Source organism: Carya illinoinensis, chromosome 13, assembly GCF_018687715.1.
Source record: "Carya illinoinensis cultivar Pawnee chromosome 13, C.illinoinensisPawnee_v1, whole genome shotgun sequence".
Lineage (NCBI taxonomy): Eukaryota > Viridiplantae > Streptophyta > Magnoliopsida > Fagales > Juglandaceae > Carya > Carya illinoinensis.
Genome location: NC_056764.1, coordinates 20,128,008 through 20,142,899, shown reverse-complemented (window position 1 = coordinate 20,142,899; position 14,892 = coordinate 20,128,008). Strand labels below are relative to the sequence as shown.

The 14,892-nt window shown below is 39.2% G+C and overlaps 2 protein-coding genes across 2 annotated transcripts; one reads left to right on the top strand and one right to left on the bottom strand.

Moving 5' to 3' along the window:
• Nucleotides 1–7,737: 7,737 nt before the first annotated feature.
• Nucleotides 7,738–11,233, bottom strand: LOC122291017. The gene is made up of 5 exons (XM_043098669.1): nt 11,140–11,233; nt 10,145–10,284; nt 9,270–9,587; nt 8,304–9,200; nt 7,738–7,803 (listed from the first exon to the last, which is right to left on the bottom strand). Exons 1-5 carry the CDS (start codon nt 11,231–11,233, stop codon nt 7,738–7,740), a joined length of 1,515 nt encoding a protein of 504 aa, XP_042954603.1.
• Nucleotides 11,234–13,033: 1,800 nt separating this feature from the next.
• Nucleotides 13,034–14,687, top strand: LOC122291016. The gene is made up of 4 exons (XM_043098668.1): nt 13,034–13,880; nt 13,998–14,387; nt 14,528–14,542; nt 14,641–14,687. Exons 1-4 carry the CDS (start codon nt 13,034–13,036, stop codon nt 14,685–14,687), a joined length of 1,299 nt encoding a protein of 432 aa, XP_042954602.1.
• Nucleotides 14,688–14,892: the final 205 nt, after the last annotated feature.

Genomic DNA, 14,892 nt, shown 5'->3' with positions numbered 1-14,892 from the left:
CTTCATCTAGATCATCTGGATAATAATCTTGAGCATCATCATAAAAGTCTACTTGGTCCTCCAAAATCAAAGGTTTAAACCAATTGGCTCTAAGAAGTAGCAGACACTCTCCTCAAATATGTAATCGTTGATGTTGTCGTTCAAGATGCTTCACTAATTATTTGTTACTTACAAGCTTTATGCCAATTATTGTGGGATCCATTATAGTAATAAAAAAGTTAAAAGACCTATCATTTTTTTATCATTGTGTGAGACTCACCTCTATTGTGTGTTTGGGCTGTAAAAAAGGGCACGCAAATAGATGTTTTCTACATGAATTAGTAATTCATAACAGTCCAATAGAAAATACAGCAGAAAATCAAGCTTCCCCCTTGCCCTAAGAAAATCGTATTTAAATCATTTTTACATACTAAACAATTTTCAAGGGTGAAAAGGCCAATTAAGAGCCTAAGGTTCTCCAAATGAAAAACCTGGATTCGAAATCTTCCACCCCTTTATATATATATATATATATATATATATAAACATAATAAGTTTCCAGGTCGTATCCTAAAAACTCAATTAGATGTTTACACTGCAAGCATGTTGGTTTGCCACCATAACTAGCCCGTCGAAGGATGCATGTTCATGATAAGAACATCGTAAATAGAACAATGGAATCCCTCTATTTAATGAAAAGGGAACAATTATGCTTGTCATAAATTTTGTTCATGTCACAAGCCATAAACCAAGTTAAAAATAATAATAAAATAAATAAAATAAAAAAACCCATAATAACATGTATAGAAAAGCCAATCAAGGGACCTTGAAACCCATTCCCACCTTTTCATTCTCCAAACTCATGATATCCATATAGTTACACCTAAAGACTAAATTTGACAAAAGTCAGACTAACATATAGCCCTTATATTATTCTACATTTAAGGAGAAGTGATCATAGACTACAAAGTTTGGTTAAACACAAAAAGAAACTTGCAAGCCACCAATCCACAGTCTTTCACCATTTATCCAAAAATGAGAAGATGACAAAACTCCTATAAGTGAACGATTAACATTCATGATTGCCGTTATAATTTCAGAGCCTCTAATTGTTCAATTGAGATAGTATCAGCACTTATGAGACTTGATGTAGAACTGAAACCAATCAAGATCTATGAGCTGAGGCATAATAGATTCAATTTAGTAGTGCATCGGGGGTGTAAAAAAAGGGCATGCTAATAGATTTTTTTCTACATGAATTAGTAATTCATAGTAGTCTACTGGAAAATATATCAGAAAATTAAGCAGCCAAAACTCCTATGAGTGAACGATTAACATTCATGATTGCCGTTATAATTTTAGAGCCTGTAATTGTTCAATTGAGATAGTATCAGCACTTATGATACTTGAAGTAGAACTCAAACCAATCAAGATCTATGAGCCGAGGCATAATAGGCACCAATACTATATTTAGATTAAACACAGGCCACATACCATTGTAGGAACTATCTGACATCTCATACATGAAGGCTAACAACTATGACCATAATTTCAAAGGCATGCAAAAAATTAACATCGGGCATGAGACAATTTCTAGTATAATAAAAGCAGCCAAATAAACAGACTGACAAGACAAACCAGTAAGCACGATCGCAATCTTTAAGAGTTGTCTCTTGAAGAATTACCTTATTTAAACATATTGCATAGATTCCATCATGATTCGCACAACCCTTTCTTTGAATCTCTTCTTTAATCTCCAGTTTACCCCATAATTTTCAGACCCAAATAAATATGTGCAAGAATCATTAAAATTACCATAAAAGACAAAACTAGCACATACAAAATGTAATAAATATTTATTTGCATTCAAACTCTCTTCCACCATTAGAATGTGCAGTTAAACTATTGCGTAGTTACCCGAGATGATACGAAACTAAAACTCAATTATTTTCGGTTCCAAGAAGTTTCTAAAAGCTTAGTCCAAGAAATTCTTTTAAAATTGCTACAAAGGGAAATATTAGATGCACTCAAACCATTTTCTTTTTTAAACAAAAAATTAAAAAACTTTCTAGCTGTTTAGATCCCGAGAAAATGCAAGAAAGATATACATATATATAAATCTAGGCAAAACCCAATAAGTTTTTGGTTTTCGCGTAGTTACTTGATAAGCTTCCCATAGTTCATCTTAAAAAAATAAAAAAATAAAAATCCTTTCGAACTTCACTAGCTCCTCCTATTTTCTTTTGAGACCTTCGTCTATGTTCTTGTCGAGACGTGCAGTTTTTTTTGCACACATTTTTTTGAATCTTAACCATTTTAAAAACATTCGCAAAATACTTTAAAAAAAAAAAAATACAATCTGGAATCCAGATCCTTTCATCTTCTCTTTTCTGGGCAAACAAACGGTGCCAAACAGAACAAAAAAAATGACATTTTACCAAGAAAGAACTTTGTGCAGAAAACATAAAATAGACAAGATCTGGTACTAATTTCTGAAAACGAGGATTGTCAAGGCACGGATCGAGGAACAAAGATAAAAGAATTTTACTGTACCTGAGGATCATGATCTTGGACGATGGAAAATGTCTCTGAAAAATAAAAATCCCAAATAAGAAGAGAGAAACGCCAACAAGAAACTAGAAAGAAAAAGAAAGGAATAAATGGGCCTTTTCTTGCCCTTTTTTATTCCAAAGAAGGTTGGAAGAGGTTGGAGGATGGGGCTGGGTGCAGAGGAGAGAAGAAGAGGTGAAGTCCAAAAGTAGAGGACGTGAGAAGAAATATCTTTCATGCATCGTCCCAAGTATTTTCGTCTGCACCATGTTAATGTGAGAAGAAATTCATAAAAACAGGCCTGTTCTTGGAGGTCGCATGCATGGCTGCTAATTTTGCAGTGCCAGAAGGCCGCTAACAACTCCAGGCACCGGACCATTTGCTAGCTAGCTAGCTTCTGGCTTGACTCAAAATGAAGGATACATTCCTGCATCTCGCCTGCTGTTGCAATGCCATCATCTCTAACAGCCTTTCCTCCCACATCTCTCTCTCTCTCTCTCTCTCTCTCTCTCTCTCTCTCTCTCTCTCTCTCTCTCTCTCTCTTTCCCCATATATATATGCATCGATCTCTTCTGAGAAAACTTCGCCGGTAACATCACATTAAAACAATGTTGTTTGAAAAGGCCAATAAACATATACATATGTACCAGAGACTCAAAGGTATGGCGGGTGTGATATAGGATCAAGAGGCGCGCGATGCATGCAGGCATATATAATCCAATGTATGTGAATGCGAGTGAGGAAATGCAAAGAGCAGTTGAGCTCTGTTTTTAGACTTGAGACCCCAAAAGGAGAGCATATATCAAGCTGGGAATTATCAATTAGCAAGGGTGATCGCGAAGCAGTACTTGGATATCAACCAAAAACATGACATTTTACCAAGAATGAACCTTGCGAAGAAAACATAAAATAGACGATATCCAGTACAAATTTCTGAAAACGAGTAGTGTCAAGGCACGGATCGAGGAACAATGATAAAAGAATTGAAGTGTAGCTGAGGATCATGATCTTGGATGACAGAAAATGAGAGAAAGAACCTTTTAATTCTGTTTCGAATTCCAAAGAAGGTTGGAAGAGGTTGTGGGGTGGGGCTGGGTGCAGAGGAGAGAAGAAGAGGTGAGGTCCCAAAGCAGAGGACGTGAATGCTATTTATAAGCCCCTAATATGAGATTGAGGTGTGCCAATAGACTTCAATTTAGAATAGAAGTAGTGAAGAAAGAATGATAAGTCTTGAATTAAAAGGTATTAGATAATGAAAATGAAAAGATAAAAAGATAACCATTCAAGCGTACGAAACGCAAAGGGTAAAAGAGAAATTCCATATCATTGGAAAATCTTGTTGCTTGTAGAGCTGTATATGTTTCAACAAGGAGATGGGCAGGATCCAGATGGCTATTTATTCTCGAACCCTTCTCTCCCAGTCACGGATAACAACTCATAGTCCCACTTTGCACTGACTCTTGTAGTTATCAGCATCCCAATTCGATCTTGTCAATATCCTCTGGAGGAGCTTCCCATATACTTAGAATAGCAGTTGTGCTTGCAGCCTTATCTTTATGTTGCTCTTTCAATTGAACTTTTTGACTGTATGTTTTAGAAAAATACTTGGATGAGTAAAATTCTTGCTAAAACTAAATTCATTCCACTGTTCACATATACTCCATACAACAACTGCAAATTCAGCCACTTCCTCATTGTACAAAAAATTGACTAAGCTTGTGACGATCTACCTGAAATTCTATTTTATCAGCCTGGCTTTATGAAGCTCTATTGAGCAGTGGCTTTACGAAATTTTGTTTGACGGTTTGTTCGTGTTTGTGGCAGGGCATTCCACCACTACCGTGGGCTTCATGACCCGAAAGAACCCCTAAAGAAACGTGAGGAATTGGATAGGTGACTCGGGGAATTGGAATCTGTAGCTTGGATGACATTCGCGCTAAAAAGTACCCCATGCCATGAAAGAAGACAGTCATTAGCTAGCAGTTGCACTAAAAATTCTAGCAGAACTTCACGAGGGAGTTGAAGTTAGCAGCCTATTTTTGGACAGGACATGAATAGAAGATGGTTTCTGTACATTGTATGTGTGTTGGTGGATCAGGGCTGCTGACGGCAGAGTTTTGTTTTAGAGCTTTCTAGTTTTTGCATACCTGCATTTTTGTGGTTGTTTGCAAGCTTGAAGAGGTGCTTGTGCATTTTCTATGTGCTTCCTCCCTCTCTGGATTGTAACCTGTACATAGGGTATTAAGAATGGCACAGATGCAATGCGGATGAGTATGAAATAATCAAATGATGCAAGTGCAAGATGAAAGAAGAAGAAGAAACAGAGTCCGCTATTGGAGAGAAAATTGAATTTTCTGTATATTGCATTGTTACACTTGTGCGAGTACCTACTTCTATATATATACAAATAAATGAATAAAACAATTTGCACGTTATAGCTCCTTGTAACGGAATTATATTCTTCTATCCGTGCATGGCAGAGTCTGTCCATGGGATGTGCTCTGTATATTGGTGCTGGCCTGTGCATGGTAGTGGAGCTAGTGTGGGCGTGGGATGTTCGTCTAGTGGAGCTGGTTTGACTCTTCTTCCTGCAGTTTCAACATCCCCCTGCAAGATGGATAGTAAACGTTGATGACTCCCATCTTGGACAATAATATGTTGAACGTTGGAGAATAGAGGGGTTTTGTGAGTAAGTCAGCCAACTGAGCATGAGAGGAGACATGTGCATTGATGACTTGCCTAGCTGAGATCTTGTCTTGAATTAGATGGCAGTCTAGCTCGATGTGCTTCATGCGCTCGTGAAAATCAGGGTTTGCAGCAATGTGCAAGATAACCATGTTGTCACAATATAGAGTAGCAGGAGTTTTGATGGTGACACACAGGTCATGAAGTAAGTAGCGAAGCCAAGTAAGCTCGCATACAACTGCAGCCATGGCTCTGTATTCAGACTCGGCGGATGACCTTGAGATAGTATTCTGCTTCTTGGACTTCCATGAGGAGAGTTGCCAATGAATACACAAAATTCGGTGGTTGATCTACGTGTGTCTAGGCAGTTGGCCCAGTTAGCATCCGAGTAAGCCACGAGCTCCATACTTGAACTAGCAGGGAAGAAAATTCCCTGTCCTGGAGTATTTTTGACATGCTTGAGCACTTTGATGATGGCTTCATAATGAGGAACTCGTGGGTTTTCCATGAATTGGCTAAGCAGATGAATGTTGTAATTCAGGTCTGGCTGTGTGTTGGTTAGATAGAGGAGCTTACCAACTAATTTTCTGTAAAGCGCAGGGTCAGGAAGACTTCTCCTTCATCCTTTCTGAGTTTGACGTTGGGCTCCATCGGCAAGGGAGAAGGCTTGGATGCCAACAGGCCTGTCTTAGAGAGAATTTCCAGTGCGTATTTACGTTGGCTGAGTTGAATGCCAGATTGTGTGCGTCCCATTTCCATGCCGAGGAAGTATTTAAGTGAGCCGAGGTCTTTAATTCTAAATTTTGTCTCCAAAAATTTCTTTACGACAGTACTCAAAGTGGCATCTGAACTCATGAGGATTATATCATCGACGTAGACGAGTAAGGCGATGAAGGAGCTGGTTATGCATTTTCTGAAGAGACTATAATCTACTTTTGATTGAACAAACCCAAATTCAGCTAAAGAGGAAGCAAGTTTGGTGTTCCATTGTCTGGACATTTGCCGCAAGCCATAAAGGCTCTTCCGTAAATGACAAACTTGGTTGGTTTTAGTAGTGGAATGGCCAGGAGGTGGCTTCATATAAAGCTCCTTGTCGAGATCACCATATAGGAACGCATTATTGACATCGAGTTGCTGGAGTTCCCAGCCTTTGATGGCAGCAATTGCTAGAAGACATCGAATAGAAACTTGTTTAGCAACTGGTGAAAAAGTGTCATGAAAATCGATACCTTCGCGTTGAGTAAAACCTTTTGCAACCAAGCGAGCCTTAGCTCGTTCCACTGTCCCATCGGTTTTGAATTTGTATTTATAAATCCACTTGCAATCAATCGATTTCTTGTCAAGAGGTAAATCAACAATGGTCCCCGTCTCATTTTGCTCAAGTGCAGTAAGCTCTTGTTCCATTGCCTTGCACCAAATTGGGTGTTTTATGGCTTGTGCGTAATATGTTGGCTCGGTATGAAGGGAAAGTGAGACAGTGAATGCTTGAAACTTGGGTGAAAGTGAAGTGTAAGATAACACAGAAGAAAAGAGGGAAAGGGTTATGCGAACCTGTGTCTGAAGAGGAACCCGAAACAAACTTGGATGCCAACTGGTGGGAGTCAGGTGCTGTGACTTGTTGGCAGTGGAAATCATAGAGGTAAGCAGGAGCCTTGGTTGTAAGAGTTGATCTATATAGGGGCTGAGGTGGAGGGTCATGATGTGAAGGTGAAGTTGAAGGCGTGTTGGTGTTATTACTGTGATTAGAGTCAGGAGGCATTGGTGATGGAGTGTCGATATCCATAAGGGTTGATGGAGTGTAATGAGAAGGTGATGGAGTGTAATGAAAAGGTAATGGAGTGGTATCCATGAGAGGTGCTGGGGTGTTGATGGACGTGTTGGGTAATGGAAAGGTGGGTCTAGTGTTGTTTGAGGCTTGTTTGAGGGGAAAAATTTTTTCATGGAACGTAACATCTCGTGAGAGAAAAATCTGATTGGTGGCAAGGTCAAGTAGTTTGTAGCCTTCACACCATACGGGTATCCAAGGAATAAGCATTTTCGTGCTCTCAGCTCAAATTTGGTTCTCGCATGGCTAAGTGTAGAGGCAAAAGATAGGCACCCAAATACCTTTAAATGTGAGTAGGAGGGTTTGGTATGATATAGAAGTTCAAAAGGAGTTTTGTAGTCAAGTATTGGAGTGGGTGGTCTATTGATTAAATAAATGGCGGTAGTGATAAAATCAGTCCAATATGTTATGGGTAGTACGGATTGGAATTTTAGGGCCCTTCCCACATTGAGAATGTGTTGGTGCTTACGTTCGGCAAGGGCATTTTGTTGTGGCGTCGCGACGCATGTTAGTTGGTGCAAAACACCTTTGGAGTTATAGAAAAGAGGCATTTGAAATTCGGCTCCATTGTCGGATCGAATAATTTTGATTTGAGTTTTGAATTGGTTTTCGACAAGTGAAAAAAAAATTTTGAAGCGAAGTTCTAGCTTCAGATTTGGTTTCTAGTAAGTAAATCCAAGTGCATCTCGTAAATTGGTCTACAATGGTAAGAAAGTATTTGGAACCATTGTATCCTTGAGCTGAGTTAGGACCCCAAATATCAACTGCAACAATATCAAATGGTTGATTAACTTTGGATTCCGATTAAGGGAAAGGTTGTTTGTGTTGTTTGGCAAGATGGCAAATTTCACAAGGAATTTTTGAATTAACCGAGAGTTTGAAGTTAGCTTTATCAATATTATGCAATACATGCTGAGTCATGGAACTATGCCCAAGTCTATAATGCCATAACGTTGATTGATCAAACTCAGAAACACCAACATTGTTAACAGATTTTAACGGAAACAAGGTATGAAAAAAAGATTGCAAGATGGTTGGGTTGGGTCATGTGAGTTGAAGTTGGTACAAGCCATTACGCACCTTCCCCACTCCAATCGTCATCCAAGATGAAAGGTCCAGGATATAATATGTGTTTGAAAAAAAAAAATAGGCAACAATTGGAGTGAGATGTCAGGGATTTTGCATAAATGAAATTGAAAGAAAATTCGGGGACACATAACACATTTCGAAGAATCAAATGGTTAGAGAGATGGACATCTCCAACGTGTGTGGCTGTTGTGGTGGATCCATTTGGGAGCTTAATCATATTAGAAACTGTGGTGACATTGTTTGTGAAAAGGTTGAGGCTACAGATCATGTGATCTGTAGCACCTGCGTCTATAATCCATGAGGTATTTGAGGCATTGCCGTGGGTGTGTGTAGAAACAGGGGAGGAGTCAACGTGCGCATTGTTAGTAGTAGGAGTAGTGGCATCAACATGAGAGGGGTTGAGCAAGGCAAGGAGTTGTTTGTACTGCTCCTGAGTGATGGACGAACGATGATGAATTTCTTCCTGCACAAGAGATGATTGGTTAGCAAAAGATTTAAGCTTAAGACCGTGCTTGTGGCCTGGAGGGAAGCCATTTAGCTTGTAGCATTTTTCTTTGATGTGGCCAGGTATGTGACAGTGTGAGCACATGGGCAGATGGGGATTCACTTTGAAGCAACACTCCAAAGAATGGCCAGGTATATTGCAATGGGAGCAGAACAAACGATCTTTGCGAGAGTTGTTCTGGCTGCGGCTATCTAGTCCTCGTGTGACCATTGTAAGGGGTGCAGGCATGGAATGAATTTGACGACGCCGTTCTTCTTGTTGAAATAAGGATTGAACTTGGTTGAGAGCTGGCAATGGGTCATGAAGTAAAATTTGCGCCCGAACGGAATCGAAGGAATCATCGAGTCCCATGAGGAACTGCATGACCTTGCTGCGATGGGTGTATTCCTGCAAAATTTTGACTGAGCCACAAGTGCAAAGTGGCATGGGCTCATAAATCTCAAGCTCATCCCAGAAGCTTTTGAGTTTGTTGTAGTATTGACTGACGGAGTCAGTGTCTTGTGTTAAAGAGGAGATGGACTTTGTAAGTTGGAAAATGCGAGGAGCATTTTGGATAGAAAATCGCTCCTGGAGGTCGTTCCAAACACTGGCAACAGTTTATGCATGTGCAATGCTTGATCTATGTTCCGAGCTAACCGAGTGTTGTCTCCATGCTATGACCATGTCATTGCAGCGCTCCCATGGAGCAGGCAAAGGGTCAGAAACGTTGGTTGGTTTGGCGATTTTACCATCAATAAATCCAAGCTTATTTTTTATGTTGAGGGCTCGTCGCATTGTCCTTGCCCAGGTCACATAATTTTCTGTTGTTAAGAGGTCGGGAACCAATGGAGAGGATGCTCCTTCACCGGGTTGAATGAAGAATGGGTTAGCAGGATGGTGGGGATTAGTTTCAGGATTGGATTGCATATTTGGTTCGGTATTTGGCGTTGCTTCAGTTTCTTCAGTCATAGCGCTCTGATACCATATTAAGAATGGCACAGATGCAATGCAAATGAATATGAAATAATCAAATGATGCAAGTGCAAGATGAAAGAAGAAGAAGAAACAGAGTCCGCTATTGGAGAGAAAATTGAATTTTCTGTATATTGCATTGTTACACTTGTGCGAGTACCTACTGCTATATATATATACAAAGAAATAAATAAAACAATTTACACATTACAGCTCCTTGTAACGGAATTATATTCTTCTATCCGTGCATGGCAGAGTCTATCCATGGGATGTGCTCTGTATATTGGTGTTGGCCTGTGCATGGTAGTGGAGTTGGTGTGGGCGTGGGACGTTCATCTGGTGGAGCTGGTTTGTCTCTTCTTCCTGCAGTTTCAACATAGGGAAACCCCAAAACAAACTAAAGAAAAAAAATGTTGTACTTTAGACCTTGTGAAATTTGAAAAATAATAGACTGAGAATTTTGTTTTGAAGTGAAAGATTGACAGTGAAAAGAATTACGACAAATGCCCAACACGAAATGCTGTAGATAAAATATAGGATTCAAAGCCTAGCTGAGATACCAAGTTGTAAAAAGGTTTGGCAACAATGGGATGACATTTTTTAAGGTAACGCTCCTCTATGGGCAATTTCTGCGAACCAGCGAAGTCGAGAATGTGCCTCTTTAGATTCGGTGAGAATATTAGCACATAAGAGTCAAGTCCTACGCAACAAAACTATCAAAATAGTCAAAGTACTCCATACGGAGAGAGAAGCCACTTGGAAAAGCGAAGATGACATGAGGGAAAATTATCCATACTTGTTTTGATTGAGGTATCTTCCATTTCAAGAACGAGATTTCTGTAACGTCGGCAATTTTAATTATTTATGATTTATTTTTATAATTCTTAATATCATTTTTATTACTTTTTTTTCTTTCATAATTATGCCCGAATGTCCTTAAGATATTACCTTTCCTTTTGGACGCTTCTCCAATAATTTGAACGTTACGATGACAATGAGGTTGCAAGACTCGGAAGCCTCAGCTTATATCTTCTCTCTCCTGCATAAGTTTTACACATTATTCTATCGGTAACTTTCAATCAGAGCCACAAATCGTTGTCACCCTCTCTCTTTGCTCCTCTCTTATCAGTTTAACCGCACCAACAATTTTGTTTTCTCATTCTCAGAATTTCGCCACTCGATTGTAGCCTCCCTGATCCAATTATTATCCTTACCTCACTGGGTATAGGTTTTTTTTTATATATATAGAAACAATTATCTTCATTCGAGATAAAAAATTACAGACATTTATCAAACTATAAGATTTGAGAAAAAAAGTATGCAATACAATCCCACCACATCTCAATATTTTCAACCCTCCAAGCATTACGAGTAAGTTGATGAGCTGCCCTATTACCTTCTTTATACACATGAGTAAAAGAACAACTACCAAAACAACTACACAAACTCTGCACTTCTATAAACAGGTTGCCAAGCATGGAATCCATCATATTATTTTGCTGCAGAGATTTAACTAACAAAAAACAATCACTTTCTACTTCTATATACGAAATACCCATGGTGGAACACAATTGCAGGCCTCTGAAAACTGCCAATAGCTCAATTGCTTCTTGCTCTTCAACTGATAGTTCAAGTTTGGATGCAACCATTACCACCTTTCCTAATGAGTCTCGTCGTATGACACCTACACCTGTCTTTTGTAGATTTGAAAACATAGCTCTATCAGTGTTTAGCTTAAGAACACCAAGAGGAGGAGGCTTCCAGCTGAACTAATTTTTATCTAAACCTGGGATTTTACAAAAACTACTTTGAAACTATGCATAAGACCCAATGAATGATTAGTTACATGGCTAGGACTCAAACTGATATTTTAAAACTCCAACTTATTTCTCCTATACCAAAAGCCTCATGCAAGACAGAAAAATAGAGCCAAATTATTGAATTCCTTGCCCTCAACAAACTGCATTACCAAAAGAGTAATATTAAGCAACATATGATTAGCCAAAGAAGGAAAGAACTGAATCCATACGTCCCAAATCTGACTACAACTGAAAACTACATGTAGAAGGTCCTCTACTAGACGCAAGCAGAATCTACAAGTTGCTTCTATAATCACATGTTTCTTTACCAATTTATCCTTTGAAGGTAGACTATCTTTACAAGCACACCATGCAAACACTTAGATCTTGTTAGGGACTTGCATCCTCCACAAAACTTTCCATAATCTCTGTTGTCTCCCCATTAAAGAGGACTCTACTGCATCAAAACCATTTTGAGACATAGTGAACTTGTAACAGCTTTTCACTTAAAACTATTCACTTCTTTCTTGGCTACATATCAATTTATGAGGCCTTCTGAAAAAATCATGACTTTCATAATATTTGCCACTATCATTAGATTGAAGAGAGTTCTAAGCTTTTGAAGATTCCACCACCTTGTTTCCTCATCAATAATAGAAGCCACAACATCATCCCTATTGTGCAGCTATAATCCGAGCTCTTGATCCAGGGTCTTATGTCCTAGAATCCGTTGTTCATTCCATAAGTGTGCAGTCTTCACATCTCCAATTCTCCATCTACATCCCTCCCTTAACCTACTCTTAGCCTCCCAAATACCCCTCCACGTGTATGATGGATAATTTCCCAAGCTAGACTCCAAAAAATTAGTCTTAGAAAAATATCTAGCTTTGAGGAGTTTATGTAAAACAAAATTCTCATTTTACACTAACCTCCAACCTTGTTTCGCAAGAAGAGCAAGGTTAAAAGTTCTAAGATTCTTATACCCCATACCTCCTCTTGACTTCCCTTCACACATATTACTCCAATTAATCCAATGAATCCTTCTTTCCTCCATCTTTTACCCCCACCAAAACTTTAACATTAAGCCCTCCAACTCTGAACAAAAACTAGTAGGTAATAGAAAACAACTCATGGAATAAGTTGGGATGGATGATGCAACAGCATTTAATAAAATCTCCTTGCCCCCTTGCAACAATAGTTTTTCCTTCCAACTTTCTAGCTTTTGCCATACCCTTTACTTGATAGACTGAAATGCCCTAGATTTTGATCTAGCAACTATAGGAGGTAACCCAAGATACTTCTCATACTATTGAATTTCTTCAAAGCATACCCGTACACAGTCTTTCTATCTTAAGGACTCCTAAAGTCGTGATTGAGAAACTGCAAAGAATCATTAGCACCTTTTTCTGGGGTGTCAGAGATGGAAAAGCTAAGAAAAAATGGCATTCTTGGATGGACATTTGTAAGCCTGTCTCGGAAGGAGGGTTGGGCATTCGTAGTCTCCAAGATGTGCAATCTTCTCTCCACATGAAGTTAGCTTGGAACTTTTTGCAAGGTACTTCTCTTTGGTCCAATTTTTTTCATGCTAAATATGTTGGTGACAAACATATCTCTATGGTGGACTCTACGAAAGGTTCTATTTTCTGAAAGATGATTTCGCAGAATATTCCTTTAGTGCAAGCTAACTCTAAATGGAAAGTGCGGGAGGGTAAAATCCTTTTTTGGCTTGATAAGTGGGCTAATGATGGCCCTCTTTGTACTAATACTCAGATTTCAGATATGCCGAACCTTAAATTGAAAGATTGCAAATCTGGCTTGGGCTGGAATATGGAACTATTTACTCGGTTGGTTGGTTATCAAAAAGCTGAGGATCTTATTTTGCAATTGGGTCGGGTTAATAATGGGACGGATGTTCTGATTTGGCTCCCTAATGCTGATGGGCTTCTCTCTACCAAAAGTGATTGGAATTGTATTCGAACGAGGGGCCCAGATTTCCCTTGGGCAAAATGGGTCTGGCATCCTGCCCTTCCCAAGAAGATGTCTATTACTATGTGGAAAGCCATTCATGACTGTCTCCCAGTGGATGACAGAATCCGCAAAATAGGTATTCCTATTGCCTACCGTTGCGATTGTTGTTCAGAATCTGAGTATGAAGATCTTAATCATAGTCTTGCGAGAGGTGATTTTGCTGAAAAAATTTGGTGTATTTGTTCGGTAGTTCTTGGTATTCCTTGGAGGGAAGGTTGGAGTTGGAGACAGCGGGTGGAGTGTTGGTATAGGCAGGCAAAAAATTCTACTCGATCTGGTCAATTGTTGGGTCTTCTTCCAGCCATCATAACTTGGCGTTTATGGGGTCAGCGTTGTAAGGCCAGGATGGAAGGTTTGATGGAATCGGTTCAACAGGTGTGGTGTTCTATCAAATATTGGGTATCCTGGATTGCATTAAAGATTAAGGATGTTAATTTGCTCACTAAGCAAGATGAAGGAGTTCTACATTGTTTCAATATGCCTATTAATATGATGAGACATGAGATAGTTATTCCGATTAAATGGAAATCTCCTAAGTAGGGTTGGGTTAAATTGAATGTGGATGGCTGTTCTCTTGGTAATCCAGGTCCTTCAGGTGCAGGTGGCATTATTCGGGATCATAAAGGAAACATGCTTTGTGGGTTTGCAGTTGAAACAGGGCATAACTCTAATAATCATGCAGAGTTGATGGGTTTACTGCATGGACTTCATCATATTTGTTTAATGGGTTTTGTATCAGTGGAAATTGAACTTGATTCCATGTTAGTCCTTAACTGGTTGAGGAACAAACGTTGTGGCCTTTGGTACATGGAAGATTATTGGGATGAAATTCAAAGTCGTCTAGCTGGGCTTCATGTCTCTCTTGGTCACTGCTTTAGAGAATGTAATTCGGTCGCGAATGGCTTTGCCAAACTGGGTGCCAATGGTCAAACTGTGTTCTGGTCTTCCTTATCAGAGTTGCCTGCTCACATTAGAGGTAATATCCGGCTGGATAGAGGTTTCCCTTACCTTCGAAAAATTCGAAAATGTTGCTAGATGTTACTGGCTTTGTCTTTATCTCCAAGTATGTCCCTCTTTGCACTCCGTTATTTTCTTTCTTAATCTTTGTTTGTGCAGGTTTGTCTTTTGCAGGTTCAGTTTTGAGGTTTTTGTTTTGTTTTCCTAGAGCCTATGTCTTGTATTTGAGTTTTTTATTGGTTTTTAGGTCTGGGTTTTGGTGTTTTTTGTAGCCCCCAGGCCTTGGGTTGTAACCACGGTTTTTCTCCGCTACAAGTGAGGGTTTTTTTAATAAATTTGGGACGGGGCTACTATGTGTGTGGCTTCCGGCTCTTCTTAAAAAAAAAAAAAAAACTCATAGTAGCCGAATCTCTTCTTGTACATCCAACCCCACGTTACTACTAAAAACTATTGAAGTTTTCTCCTTATTAATTTTTTGCCCTGACACACTCTCATAAACATCTAACACAGCTTGAACTCTCCTA